Below are 13,435 nucleotides of genomic sequence, written 5' to 3' on the forward strand. Positions count from 1 at the left end.
TTACTTTGAAATAAAAATGCTCATTCTGTTATCTCTATTTTCTTTGCCCTAGATTAACTTAAAAGTACACTGCGTCCATTCAAACAGTTAGGTCCTTCAAGGTACTCTTAGTTCTGGTCCTTCTAGTATTAATAGCAGTACCATATTTATTGGTTTATAGTCCCAAAGATCCTTGTACTCCTACCTTTCACTCCTCCATATTCATCAGTTGCCAAATCTTTTGATTTCTCTCTCCAGGATTTATTGTGTTCTCAACATAAACACACAGTCACTCTTCTGTTCACTCTTCTGGTTCAATTCCAACCATTTCATCACTGAGAGACTACTGTAATGCCTTCCCAACTGAATTCCTTGCTTCCAATCTCTTTCCTCTCCAAACCATCCTTAACATAGCTGCCAATATAATCATCTTCTAACATGAGGTGTGTCCACATCATTCCTCTATTCAAAGATATTCAGCCTGCTGCCACTGAGATAAAAATAAAAACTACTAAACCTGTCATTTAAAACCTTGCCTATCTGGCTACAGACTTTTTCAGATTTATTTCATTTCACTCTGCTTCAAATATATTACATCCCTGCAAACTGGTCAACCAAACTCTGTATTCCCAGAATAACGGAAGTCATAGAAATTCAGGATTACACAAAAACCTCCCTCAGAAATCATCCAATCCAGTCAGATCATTCCATTGTTTTGGATAGCTCTAAGAGAAAGTTTTTCCTTATCTTAAGCCTAATCATGTCTCTTTAAAGCTTCCAGTCAGGGGCAACTAGATGCTGCAGTGAACAGAGCACCAGCCCTAGAGTCAGGACCTAGAACCTAGAGTTCAAATTAGATCTCAGACACTCAATAATTACCTAGCTGTGTGACCTTAGGCAAGTCACTTAACCCCATTGACTTGCAAAAAGAACAAAAACTTCCAGTCATTATTCTTACTTTTGCCTTTTGGGACCAAGCAAGACAGATCTAACACCCCACCCCCCCCCTTCTCTCAACAACTCTTCAAATATTTGAAGATGGCTGCTTTGTTCCCTTTAAGTCAAGCTAAAAATTCCCAGGTCTTTCCTTAAAACTCCATAGAAAGGTGGCTAGGTGATGCAGTGGATAGAGTCAGGAGTACCTGACCTCAGACACTTAGTAATTTACCTAGCCCTGTGGCCTTGGGCAAGCCACTTAACCCCATTGCCTTGAAAAATCTAAAAAAAGGAAAAAACTCCATAAGGCATAACCTTCAGGTCACCATCCTGAGAGCAAGAGCTGTCTTTTTACCTTTGCATCATTAGTGGATAGTACTGTACCTAGCATACATTGTACATAGAAACTTTATAAATGCTCATAGCCTGAATGAATGACTCTGGATACTTTCCAGTTTATCATTGTCTTTCCTAAAATATGAAAGTTAAGACTGAAGACAATACTGCAGACATGGTTTCATAAGGACTTACCACATTAGTTTTTCTCAAGGGGGCCTTATTACACTGCTGACTCACTCATACTGAGTCTTTGAGCCATTGAAATCCCCAGATCTTAGAGGATTTGTTCTCTCCTTCCCCAATCTTATGCATGAGGTTGATGTTTGAAACTCAAGCTTAAGAATTTTCAACTTTATCATTATTAAATTTCAAGTTTTTAGGCAGTTATGTAATAGAGATAAATGTCTTAAGAGAAAGGAAAACAGTTCAAATCCTGGCATTGAACAGGGTTATGGTCAGGGATGTGACCCTTGGAAAGTCATGTAACAACTCTGAGACTCAGTTTCCTACTTAGTAAAAACAGATAATAGCATCTACTTCACTGGGTTGTTGATTACGTATATTATGAGATATATATATATATATATATAGCATTTTGCAAAACTTAAAGAACTATTATTATTATTCAATTTTCCCCTTAAATGTATTCCAGTTTATCTTGGGCTAAACCTAACCCTCAGACTCAGATGGTACTTCCTCAACTCCTGTTAGAATCCTAGGCTTCCTTCACATCTCATTCAGCTCAAGTGTCAATTCCTAGGTAAAGACCTTCTAGATCCACACAGCATTGGTGTTAGGCTCAAATTACCTGTGCACATGTAACAGCCTCCCTCTGAAACATAAGTGCAAGCTTCATCTCTTGCCTTAGAGGCCCCAAGGACTAGCAGAGAACCTGGCACACAGTAGGAATTAAATATGTTGGATAAAATTAAATTTTAAGACAAAGAACAGAGGAGATGCACAATCACAACAATAAGTCTGATATAAACATGATTCTTTTATTTTTATGTGCAGGAATAATTTCCTATGCATATCAGAACCAATACACACTGCAAGCATATTGAACATTAGATACTGCATCATCTGAATCAACAGTTCATATTCCTTGATCATTTTTGTTAAACAGAATTCCAATTATCATTTACTAAACTGACACATAAAAGTTTCTTCAAATGAGGGAGAACAGATGTTGTTCTTTTAAATTCCACAAAATTTATTTTGGCCAAAGGAAAAAAAGTAGAATCTGCTTAACTAATATTAAATATTTGTTAAAGGCATATTCTTATTTACAAAATTTATCAAACTTTAAGCACCTACAGTGTAAGGAGTTGGGAAGATAGGAAGGGATAGGGATTTCATCACTATCAGAAACTTCTTACACTGATCCAGTAAAGAACTTCTCTGAAATTTAGTTTTATCCAAGTTCTCTGGTTAAGTCAATTTGTCTGCCAAAGGTTGCAAAGTACAGGTCAGGGGTGGGACTTGAATTCCGGTCTTTCTGGCTCCCAAGCCAGGTCTCCATCCACTAGCTACAAAGTCTCCAGTGAAGGGGTTACAAAGACAAAAATAAGACTGTCCCTGCCCTCGAGGAACTCTCGGTCCACCAAATAGTTTACATTCTGCTTCTGGGCAAGTCACAAAATAGTAGAACCCAGGTTTCTACATTTGCAAAATAGGGAATTACCAGTATTATCTCCCAGAGAGAGAGATAGTAGTCAGACTAGATAATGTAAAAGAAAGCTCAAAAGCCCTTAAGGTTTACAAACATAAAGAAAGGCAAGTGAATCAAGTCGTGTGAACACAAACAATCCCACCTCCAGTTTTTTCCCCCAACCACTAAGTAGCGAGCAGCGGTTTCCTATCTAACCTGTAAGGAAAGTGAGAACATCTATGAGGCCATGCCTGTCCTACTCTTGAAAATTCTCGGAAAGGTAGATGAGCTGACCCCGTATAAACACCATCTGGCATCGTCAAATGCAGGTAAAAATGGATTCTGAAAGCACCCCGTGTATGATGAAGGAAAAAAGAGGCAAAAGGCATGACTCGAACGTAACTGGAGCATTTCCCAAGTGCTCTGTAGTTGCACTGCGGCGGCGGGCTGACAATCCGGCCCAGGTGCAGGGGAAGCCGGGGACGATCCGGCAGAGCGGCCCGTGGGTGCCAGTCATCCCACAAGAGCCCCCTCTCCCGGGGCGGGCGGGGAAGCGCCCGCGCCTCTGCTCCGACGCAACTTTTTGGAGGCTTCTCCGGGCTGCGCCCCTCTCCCGGGGCTCCCCGAGGCCCTGCGGCCGCACCTGCTCCGGGTCCCCCGAGCCGCCGGGCTGAAAACGTCTCGTTCCAAGGACAAGACACGCAGCTTTAGAAGCGCGGATCTAAAAGGGGAAGAGTCTTTCCCCACACTGGTCAGTCAGGCGAGCCCCGCGGCCCGGGAGGAGCGCGGCGAGGCGCCCAGGTGGGCCGGCACGAGGGCAGCGTGCCGGGGCGGGCCCACCTCGCGAGGTCGTCACCCGCGCGACCCACCCAAGGGAGGGCCGGGCCCGGGGGGAGGGGCAAAGTTGCCAACTTACCCGGGGAGAGCTGGAAATTGGCCGGCAGCTGGATCGTGGTCGTGCTGGGGGCTTTGGCCGCCACCATCGGGGGCGCGGGCAGCCTGGGCCCGCCGCCGGCCTGCGGGAGCGCGCTGACAGCCGCCAGCTTGGTCACCAGGGCCCCCAGCGGGGCCGGCTTCGCCAGCGGCGGGGACGGGGCGGCCGCCGGGCTCAGGCCGCGGGGGGCCTTGGCGGGGAGCGCGGGGCGGCCGCCGCCGTGGGGCAGCAGCGCGGGGCCCGCGGCGGCGGGGATGCCGGGGCGCGCCGGGGAGGCGGCGGCGGCCGGCTCAGAGAGGCCGGCGGGCATGCCCCCGCCCGGGGCGGCAGCGGCTGCTGCGGCGGCCGCGGGGCCGCCGCTCATGGGGGACGGGACGGCCGAGGCTTCGCGAACGGTTGCCGGCTACAGAGCAGGGCCGGCTCCACAGCATAGCGAGCCGGCGTCCTGGGGCCGGCCCCGGGCCCGTCAGCGCCGCGCCCGCAGGAAGCCCATGCTCGCGCCTCCCCGGCCCCGCGCCTCCCCGGCCCCGCGCCCCCACGTGGGGCCGCTCCCCGCCCGCCGGGCCGCCGCCGGCCCCGCGCCTCAGCGAGCTCCCCCGCCCGCGCCGCGCCGCCCGCTCATGCTGCGGCACTCGCCCCCGGCTCTGCCCGGGCCCCGGCTCGCGCCCCGGCCGCGGGGGTCCCGCCGCCCCTCGCCCCCGGCTGACACGCGCGCCCAAAAGAAAAAGCACGCGAGGGGGCGTGGGCGGAGCGGGGGGAAGTGAAAAAAGAAAAGGAAAAAAAAAAAGGGAAGAAAACCCCGATTTAAACGTAAGCCTCCTTTTTCACAGCAGAGCGGCAGCGGCTCGCGGCTGCGCCAGCCATGTTTATATAGCCACGCGAAGGGCGCGCGCATGCGCCCTCGGCACCACCCACCCCCTCCCGGGGTTCCCTGGAAATCGGGGTCGACGATTGGCCGTAAAGAACAATCGGGATTGTGACGTCACCGGGGACGACTCGAAAGGGCGTTCTCCAATCTAAAATGGGGGGGCAGGCCGGGGGGGGAGGGGTCGAGGCGCCTGGCACCCACGTGGGGCACGGAGGCAGAGACCCGTGTTTGGGAAGCGGACCTCGGCGGACCCCGTGGCCCGGCCTTCTTGCCGAGGGCATCTCTTCTGGGGGCGGAGGCCCAGGACCCGTCGGTCCCGAGCCCTTTTGGGGGCCCCCACGCTCTCAACTTTTAACTCGTGGGGCTTCTTTCAGCCAGAAAAGTCTATGACCTTGGCAATGCAACTGCAGGTGGGGGGGGGGGGAAGGGAACTCACTGCTAAGCCATGCGTTGCATTTAGATCAAACAGTCCGCCTCTCTCCTTTTTCTTGTGAACTGCTGTTAAACTGAACCTCTTCCCTTCCCCGTCCTAGACTTGCAGAGTAGATTTTTTTCTAACAGAATTTTTAATCTTCATCAGTTTTCATCCTGTTCATTTGGACGCATCCAATCTGTTTAGAAGTTTAGAGGCAACTTGACTCTGGCATCACAAAGTATGCCTTCTTCCTCTCACTTTGTAGTAATATGTATCTAATTAACACTCTTAAGATTTACTAAGCACTTTCAATGAGGGAATGTGTCTATCCCCATTTTGTACCTGAAGAAAACAGTTTCAGGGAGTTGCTAGTGTCAATTTGACAAGACAACAAGCAAGCATTTATTAAATACTATTTATGTGCCAGAGTTATCTTTGTCCTTTCTCTGTAAGATCAATCAATCAGTAAACTAAGTTATCTATTAAGTGCAAAGCACTGTGTTAAGCTTTGGAAATAGCTGAGACTTCAAGGAAGTCAAAAGGCACAGAAGCGGGAAGAGGATTCCAAGCATGAAGAACAGTCAGTGAAATAATTAAGACTAGGAAGGAATGACCAATGTGAAGAATACACTGTCACGGTATCCCTCCAATGCAGGCAGGGGAGTAAGATTTAAAAAAGATAAGGAGTAGAAGGTCCTTTGGCCATGTTCCATCTTCATTTTTTCTAAATGATAATATTTGCCATTCTTTCCACTACACAGTGGAATAAACACTCCCCTGTATTTATATAACCTTTAAGCTTTTTTGTTGTTGTTCAGTTCTTATTAGACTTTTCATGACCCCATTAGGGATTTTTTTTTTTTTTGGCAAATATACTGAAGTGGTTTCCCATTGCCTTCTCTAGCTCATTTTTCAGATGAGGAACGGAGGCAAAAAGAGTTAAGTGATTTGTTACACATTTGATGGGAGTTCACATATGACATACTGACTATATGACCCTGTGTAGAACTCATTTTAGAGATGAGGAAACTGAGGTAAAGGAGGTTCTGCTTGACTTGTCCAAGGTCTTACAGTAGTCATGTGCAACTAAGCTAATTTTAAAATAAATGAACATTTATTAGCTGAGAACACTTATGAATCAATAGGCAACTAAGAAGGACAAGATAAGAGTGTTAAATGAACTCGAGAAGGGAATGGCAAATCACTCTCAGTATCTCTTAAGAAAACCCCCAAATGGGGTGACAAAGAGTTCACTGAAACAACTGAATAACAAAAAGAACAACTCAGTCAGAATAAAAGATAAGGTCCTGATTTACTCATCTATATTATGTCTCTGTCTCCTACTTATCTTTGGCTCTAGCCAAAGGACCACTTGGTCTTTGAATTTCTCTTAAAACTGCCCAGGTACTTTCCTTCTCTCTTGGTCCAAGAATTTTTGTACAATTTTGGAAAACTAGAAAAAGAATGAAGTGAGGGAAAAAACATGGCTTGCAGTCAATCAAATCTCACCTGCTTAAAGAGCATTTTGATGCTTTAAAAAAAGAAAAAGAAAATAGATGCAGAAAAAGACATGAGCAATAAAACTGGTCACACCCTTTGACCTAGCACTGTCAATACTAGACTAATATCCAGAAGAAAGTATTAAAAATGGGAAAAGTTCGTCATACTCCAAAATATTCATAGCAGTTCTTTTTTGTAGTGGCAAAGAATTGGAAAAAATTGAGGGGATGCCTCTCAATTAGGGAATGCTTGAACAAGTTATGGTATATGAATGTTATGGAGTACTATAAGAAACCGTGAGTGGTCTGACTAGACAAGCATGGAAAGAATTACAGGATGCTGAGGAAAAGGAGCAGAACCAAGAGAACATACACACTAACAAGAATATTGTAACTTGATCAACTTTGATGGGTGCAGCTTCTCTCAGAAGTTAAGACAACCCTGGAAGACCTGTTATGGACAATGCTATCCACATCCTCCAGATGAAGAAAAAAACACATACACACACACACACAAAAAAAAACCCTACAGGTTCTGAATGAACACTAGGTTCACTTTTAAATTTTTCTCCTATTTTTCTTTCCTATCCCATGGGGTTTTTTTTCCCTTAGTCCTAATTCCTCACAGAGAAAATGGCTACTATGTAAACATGTTAAACACAAATGTAAATATACAATGTCTGCTAGACTGTTTGCCATTGAGGGGAGAGGGATGGGAAGGAAGGATAAAAGAAAATTATGTAACATATATTTGCATGTGGATGAATGTTGAAAAACCTTTTATAACATGTAATTGGAAAAATAATTTTATCAATCTAAAAAAAAAAGAGTTGGGCATAGATTACAATAATTCCATACATTAATCTTAAGGAGAAGGCCAAAAGTACCTAACTAGACCTTCAACAACACACATTAGACTTATTTATTGAAGAGAAACAAATGGTAGCCAAAGATAAAGTAGTTTAGAATGTATGCTTATTTGTAAAATTTCACAGAAATAGTTGATAGGAGATTAATTCCACATAATGGAATTATGAGAATCAGTGGAGGGGGAAAAAATTTAAAGAAAACTTGGTAAAATTTTCAACTAATCAGAGTTATCCTAAGGACATTTAAGGATAAAATGGAAAGAAAATAACAATCACATTGAAAAGGGGAAAAGCTTTGCAAAGATTTTTGTAACAAACTCTTTTTCTTGTCAAGGACAGTAGCCCTGCCACATTTGAACTTAAACATTAAAGTACCAGATGTGCTTATAAAAGAAGTATAACTGTCGCTCAAGAAAATGATGTGGAAAATATTTGGATTAGACAAAAAATATCCATAGGAGTTTTGAGCTGGAAGAAAACACAATTTTGTAGGCACTAAAGAACCATTCTCAAAGTATTTGCAGGGAAGGATACCAAAATCAGAGGGAGGGAAAAAAAATCTCAGAACTTATCATTACTAAAATAAGATCAAGAACCAAGAAGACCAATCCAAATGCCTATTTTCTCCTCTATATCCACTTTTCTATGAGAATAATTTACACAATGAGTCCTAGGGTTGATTGAGATGTTGTAGTTCATTTGTTTTTCCAAGATCCCATTTGGAGTTTTATTAGTAAAGATGAATGGTTTGCTATTTCCTTTTCCAGTTCATTTAACTGATGAAGAACTGAGGCAAACAGAATTAAGTGACTTGTCCAGCTCACATAGATAATAAGTGTCTGAGGTCAGGTATAACTGAACAACGACAAGATGATGATGTTTGTCCTTCATTATGAAGTAGATCTTGATATCAGGGAGCTGATGCCATGGCAAACACATGAATTGGATTTGAGCAGGGGTGGGGGGGGTGCTATGCTAAGTCACCAACCTCATTTTCTCCTCCAGAGACATCTGGATCTAGTAGCCAGATATGAATCAGGATGATTGGAGATGGATGTAAGGCAATCAGGATTAAGTGACTTGCCTAGGGTCACATAGTAAATGTCTGAGGTCAAATTCGAATGAATACAGCTCCTCTTAACCCCAGGGTCAATGCTCTACTTTTTTTGCTTCAGCTTGGGAACTCCACTTCTACCTAGTTTCCCCTTCCCTACTATAAGTTATTCTGTTAGGAAATAAAGAAGGAAGTGATTTATTGTTTAGCAATCCCACATACTTTAGCCTTTCAAGGGAACATCAGACCTAGAATTGTGCCATATCTTGACAACTGTTCTGATACCTGGGGGAAGTGGGCTTAATGGAGGGAGAAATATGACTATCAACTCTCAAATGTTTTCCTTCTTAGGGATGCCTCAGACATAATGAAGTATTATAAATTTAGAGAATTATATAAGTTCCTGAGAGAAGTAGAATTTATTGGTGTTATTTTTTGTCCTTTATTCTTAAAGAGGACCAATGATATCAGGGGAAGATGTCTTGACTTGCAAGTGAACTGGATTAAAGTGAGGCAGAACTGTGCAAAATCATCAATCTTACTCACTCCTCCAAAGTCATTGGAGATGAAACATAAGTCAGGATAATTGGCAATGGCCCCATTTATGAGAGAGGAAGGAGAGTTACCTTAATAGAAAGAGGTGTGAATCATTTGTGTCTCCCATTTCCTGTTGAGTGAACTAAAGCTTGTCTTTTATTTGGTCTATTATTTGCCTAAGTACTTGTATGGGATTTAAGGGCCCTTTAACCTTTTCTGTAAAGATTGAGATATAAGATACATTCTAATCATCTCAAAGGAGACATTAATTGGGAGTAAAATGATATTCCTTGGAAGAAAATATTGGTTGAGGGCACAAATAAGAAGTGAGAAGCCCCTTAAGACTGAATTTGATTTATGGAAACCCAGAACTGGGGTTCTGGCCATGGATTATGTTGTTGCTAGGGCAGCTAGGTGGCACAGTGGATAGAGCATTGACCCTGGAGTCAGGAGGATCTGCATTCAAATGTGACTTCAGACACTAGCTATGTGACCCTAGGCAAGTCACTTAATCGTGATTGCTTCACTTCCAGAGCCATCTCTAGTTGTCCTGATTCATTATCCAAGGGACTCTCAAAAGTCTTCATGGATTGTATTTAATTCCAAACACAGGACTTCACATTTATCCCTAATAAATTTCCATCTCATTGCACTTAACCCATCCTTTCTAAATCTGAACTCAGTCATTCAATGGGATGGCTATCCCTCCATGTCACATGCAAAAATGACAATCATGCTACTTATACCTTCAGCCAAGTCATTAATACACATTTTAAAACATTACAGTAATGCCTCTCCATTTCCTCACTTCTCTTGGCAGTAATAATTCTCTTAGCTATATTGTATCCTTCCAGCCCAAGCAATTCATTTTAATGGCGAAAACAGAAGTGAAGTAGTTCTCTTCATTGACATCATTCCAAACACATCAGGAAATGGAGAAATCTCTTATTGGAATTTCCCTTTACTTGAAAAATAGTTTAAGGATTAAAAATTTTTTTGTTACTCTTACTGTATTGGAGATGGACTGGAGCACTTCCCATGGAGTTGAGCTTTTGCTAAAGAAAATGTATGACACAGCAATTTCTCTTGGTCTACATGACTTAGGTTGCTTGAAGATCATTGATGACAGAGCCAGAAAGAATGAGGAGAAAGGCTCCAATTTCTTATGTAAGCATTGTGTCTTTCAGTCACTTCCTTTTGGACTTCTAGTCTATCCTTGCTACTCTAAGATTCATTCCTGAACTCAGCTTATTCTGAACCTCATCATTCCTGAAACTCTTACTAGATCATGCTATCATTGTTATGGAACCCAAGCTCCAATATTTGTCAAGGAAGAGTGAAGATATACAGTTCCAATGTGACTATAGAGTGCTGAAGGCCCTTCCTATGCAGGACCACTAGTCAGTCAGTCATTTAGACAATAAACAGTAATTAAGCACCTACTATATACACAATGTTAAGGATACTATGAAAAAAAAGTCAGTCCTTGCTATTCAATCTGCTGTCTCAGCTGGAAAGGACGATTAGAAGACACTTTTAGAAATGATATAAACTGAAAAAGTACAGTTTTAACTTTAGATTTGTATAATGCTCCTGAAATTTTTCAGACATCTTTAGAGTAAATAGTGTTAGGCCTGGAGTTGGGAAAATCTGAATTCAATTCCAGCCTCTAATGCTCACCAGTTATGTGACTCTGAACTTCTATGTGCCTCTGTTTCCTCATCTATAAAATAAGATTATTAATAATAATAATAATGGGGCAGCTAGGTGGTGCAGTGGATAGAGTACTGGTCCTGGAGTCAGGAGTACTTGAGTTCAAATCTGGTCTCAGACACTTAATAATTACCTAGCTGTGTGGGCCTTGGGCAAGCCACTTAACCTCATTGCCTTGCCAAAAAAAAACCCTAAAAAAAAAAATAAGAAGAATGATAATAATTATTTCTCAGGGTTATCATGAAGGTCAAATGAGATAATAATTACAAAGTGATTAGCTCAACCTCTGACACATAGTAAATAAATGTTGTTGTTGTTGTTGCTGTTGTTATTGAAGACCTCCTGGTCTGAAAATGTAGGGGTAATGATGTAGCTTTAATGGCTAAATTTCAGTTATTACAAGGACCCTACACAGCATAAATAATTTATTTGACTGTCCTCAAGGATCTAAGCTACTAATAATTTTTTGCCAAGTTGGAGCAGTACCAATTCCAAAGAGCAGATTTGGGAGATGCATAATATAGTCTAAAGGGGAATATAGACTGCTATCATTCCCACCAAAGAAGCTTCTGACAGGACTCTTGCAGCTACCACCACACTCCTAAAAGAAAGATAAATGGAACAAAGACAAAATCACCAGAGGAGTGAAAAATGAATGAGAATTCAATAGGCCACATCATAGGAGGAATTTAATTCTAAGATCCAAAGGCAGAGGCCTTCAAGAGTGGCAACATAAAAATTATACTACAAAACTCTGAGGAACTACTTTGACTTATCTCTACCCTTTCACCAGGATAGAGTAGGAGGTTATAGGCCGGGCTATCCCAGTGTCTGTCCTTCTCAGTACTGCAATAATGGAAAGGTAAAGGGGAGATAAAGGATGTTAAATGAACAGAGACCTAGATCTTCCACAGCTTCTTATCTAAAACAGAAAAAAGAACAATACACCCCAAGAAATAAGAGCCAGAGAGAAAGGAATGAAGAAAAGAAGGGAGGGAGGGAGGGAGAAAGGGAGGAAATAAAGAAAAAAGAAAGAAGGAATTAAAAAAAGAAATGGAGACAGGAAGAGAAAGAAATAAATTTGTACAAGTAATGAGTAACCCCCACCCCACAAAAAACTGATAAAAGACATTCTGTACTGTTAGAGTCAAGGAATAAAACTTCAGAAATATAAGTTGAAATTTCTTTAAAAGTAATGTAAATAGGATAAAAAATAAATTGACTAACAGGATTTTTAAGATGATAATTTATTTAAAAAAATAGTAAGAGACAAACAACAAATAATGAAAATGCAAAACCATATAATACTCCACCCATAAAACCTAGGCAGTTTCTGGGACATTGAATGCTGTAAGCAGTAACAGTACTACATTTGTATAAGGAGAAGAAATTCCTGATTGACCAAAAGACCAGAACATGTGTATTGCATCAGTAAGGTAGACATATCTTCTGATTGTGGGAGGACACTTGAGGGAATGAGCCAGAGAGAGGAGAGCATAAACTTTTGAATGCCAGAATAGAGAGCTTCCTGGAGTTGCAGACATGTGGTGAAACCAGCTCTCCACTGTGTCTCTTGATTCACAGTGCCTCCAGCCTAGAGACTGCTAAAACCAGAGTTCTTTTGGTGAGATTTATTCTATCTTTCCTATTTAACTCCTAGAAGAAGAGTTTATTTACTCTTATGGTCTCTTCTCATCTATAAAATTTTCCCAACTCTTGTTGAGATAAATTGTTGATAAAGAGTATTTTCTTTAGCATACTCAAGATGATTTTTTGTGTCACCAGCATATGGTGCAAGAGATGTAATCTGGCAAAAAGTAAATTAGTTGAAGGTAGAGAGCCAAGATGGCAGAGTAGCAGGAAAGGATACAATTGAACTCCCCCACAACTTCTCAACAAAGATTTTTAAAAAATGTATCAGATGAAGATTCTGATTCAGAAATCCAAGAAGTAAAAAAAAAAATCACAATAAGTAATTTTTCTAACTTTGGTCAGACTAGGTAGACAGAGAGATCTACAGATCCCGGGATTAGGTTTAGCCGGGAATGAATGGTAGGACTGAGCATTACAACACAAGGAAAGTCTATGCTCTTGGACAAGAAGAGGCTTGACAACAAAGTAGAGGGTCCCAACTAAATACAGGGTACAGTAATTGGTGTTAATTCACAGTTTTATCATTCACCCCAAGGATTTGTGACTTAGAGGATTGATGAAAGGACTTGAGCCTAGGATTGGTATTCCAGGGTAAAGAGGTTCTCAGCTCTGGACTAAGCAGTAGCTCTGTGACTTTGATCCTAGAAGTAGAATGGGGTTTCAATTTCAAATATCAACTTGATCTGAAGCCTACAGGTGAATAACCAAGGCTAAAACCCCAGACTAAAGGGAAATCTTCAGTTGGACCACTCTGAAGCAGCAGGGCTTTGCAGATGGCTAATAGTGGTTGTATTAACATTTCATCATGTTCTAGTCTCCCTGACTCCCCAACCTGGTCCCCCACTTCTAGTCAGTATAGGGTGTTTATTAGTAGCCATTATAAAGGGGCAATAAGATTTCAAAGGGGATCCTGGAAGGCAAGTAAAAATCATCCCAAAGATAAAGGAGCATAATTTACAAATTGTATCATATATTAACTGAAATTCAT

General features: G+C 42.1%; 1 protein-coding gene across 1 annotated transcript in view; it reads right to left on the reverse strand.

Moving 5' to 3' along the window:
- TAF4B (TATA-box binding protein associated factor 4b) overlaps positions 1-4,402 on the reverse strand; it is a 198,833-nt gene extending 194,431 nt beyond the window's left edge. The window contains exon 1 of the mRNA XM_074203027.1: positions 3,822-4,402. Coding sequence (XP_074059128.1) covers positions 3,822-4,203 — 382 coding nt within the window. The 5' untranslated portion in view covers positions 4,204-4,402. The remainder of the gene's footprint in view (positions 1-3,821) is intronic.
- Between the last annotated feature and the right edge of the window lie 9,033 nt (positions 4,403-13,435).

This window comes from Macrotis lagotis, chromosome X (genome assembly GCF_037893015.1).
Source record: "Macrotis lagotis isolate mMagLag1 chromosome X, bilby.v1.9.chrom.fasta, whole genome shotgun sequence".
Classification (NCBI taxonomy): domain Eukaryota; kingdom Metazoa; phylum Chordata; class Mammalia; order Peramelemorphia; family Peramelidae; genus Macrotis; species Macrotis lagotis.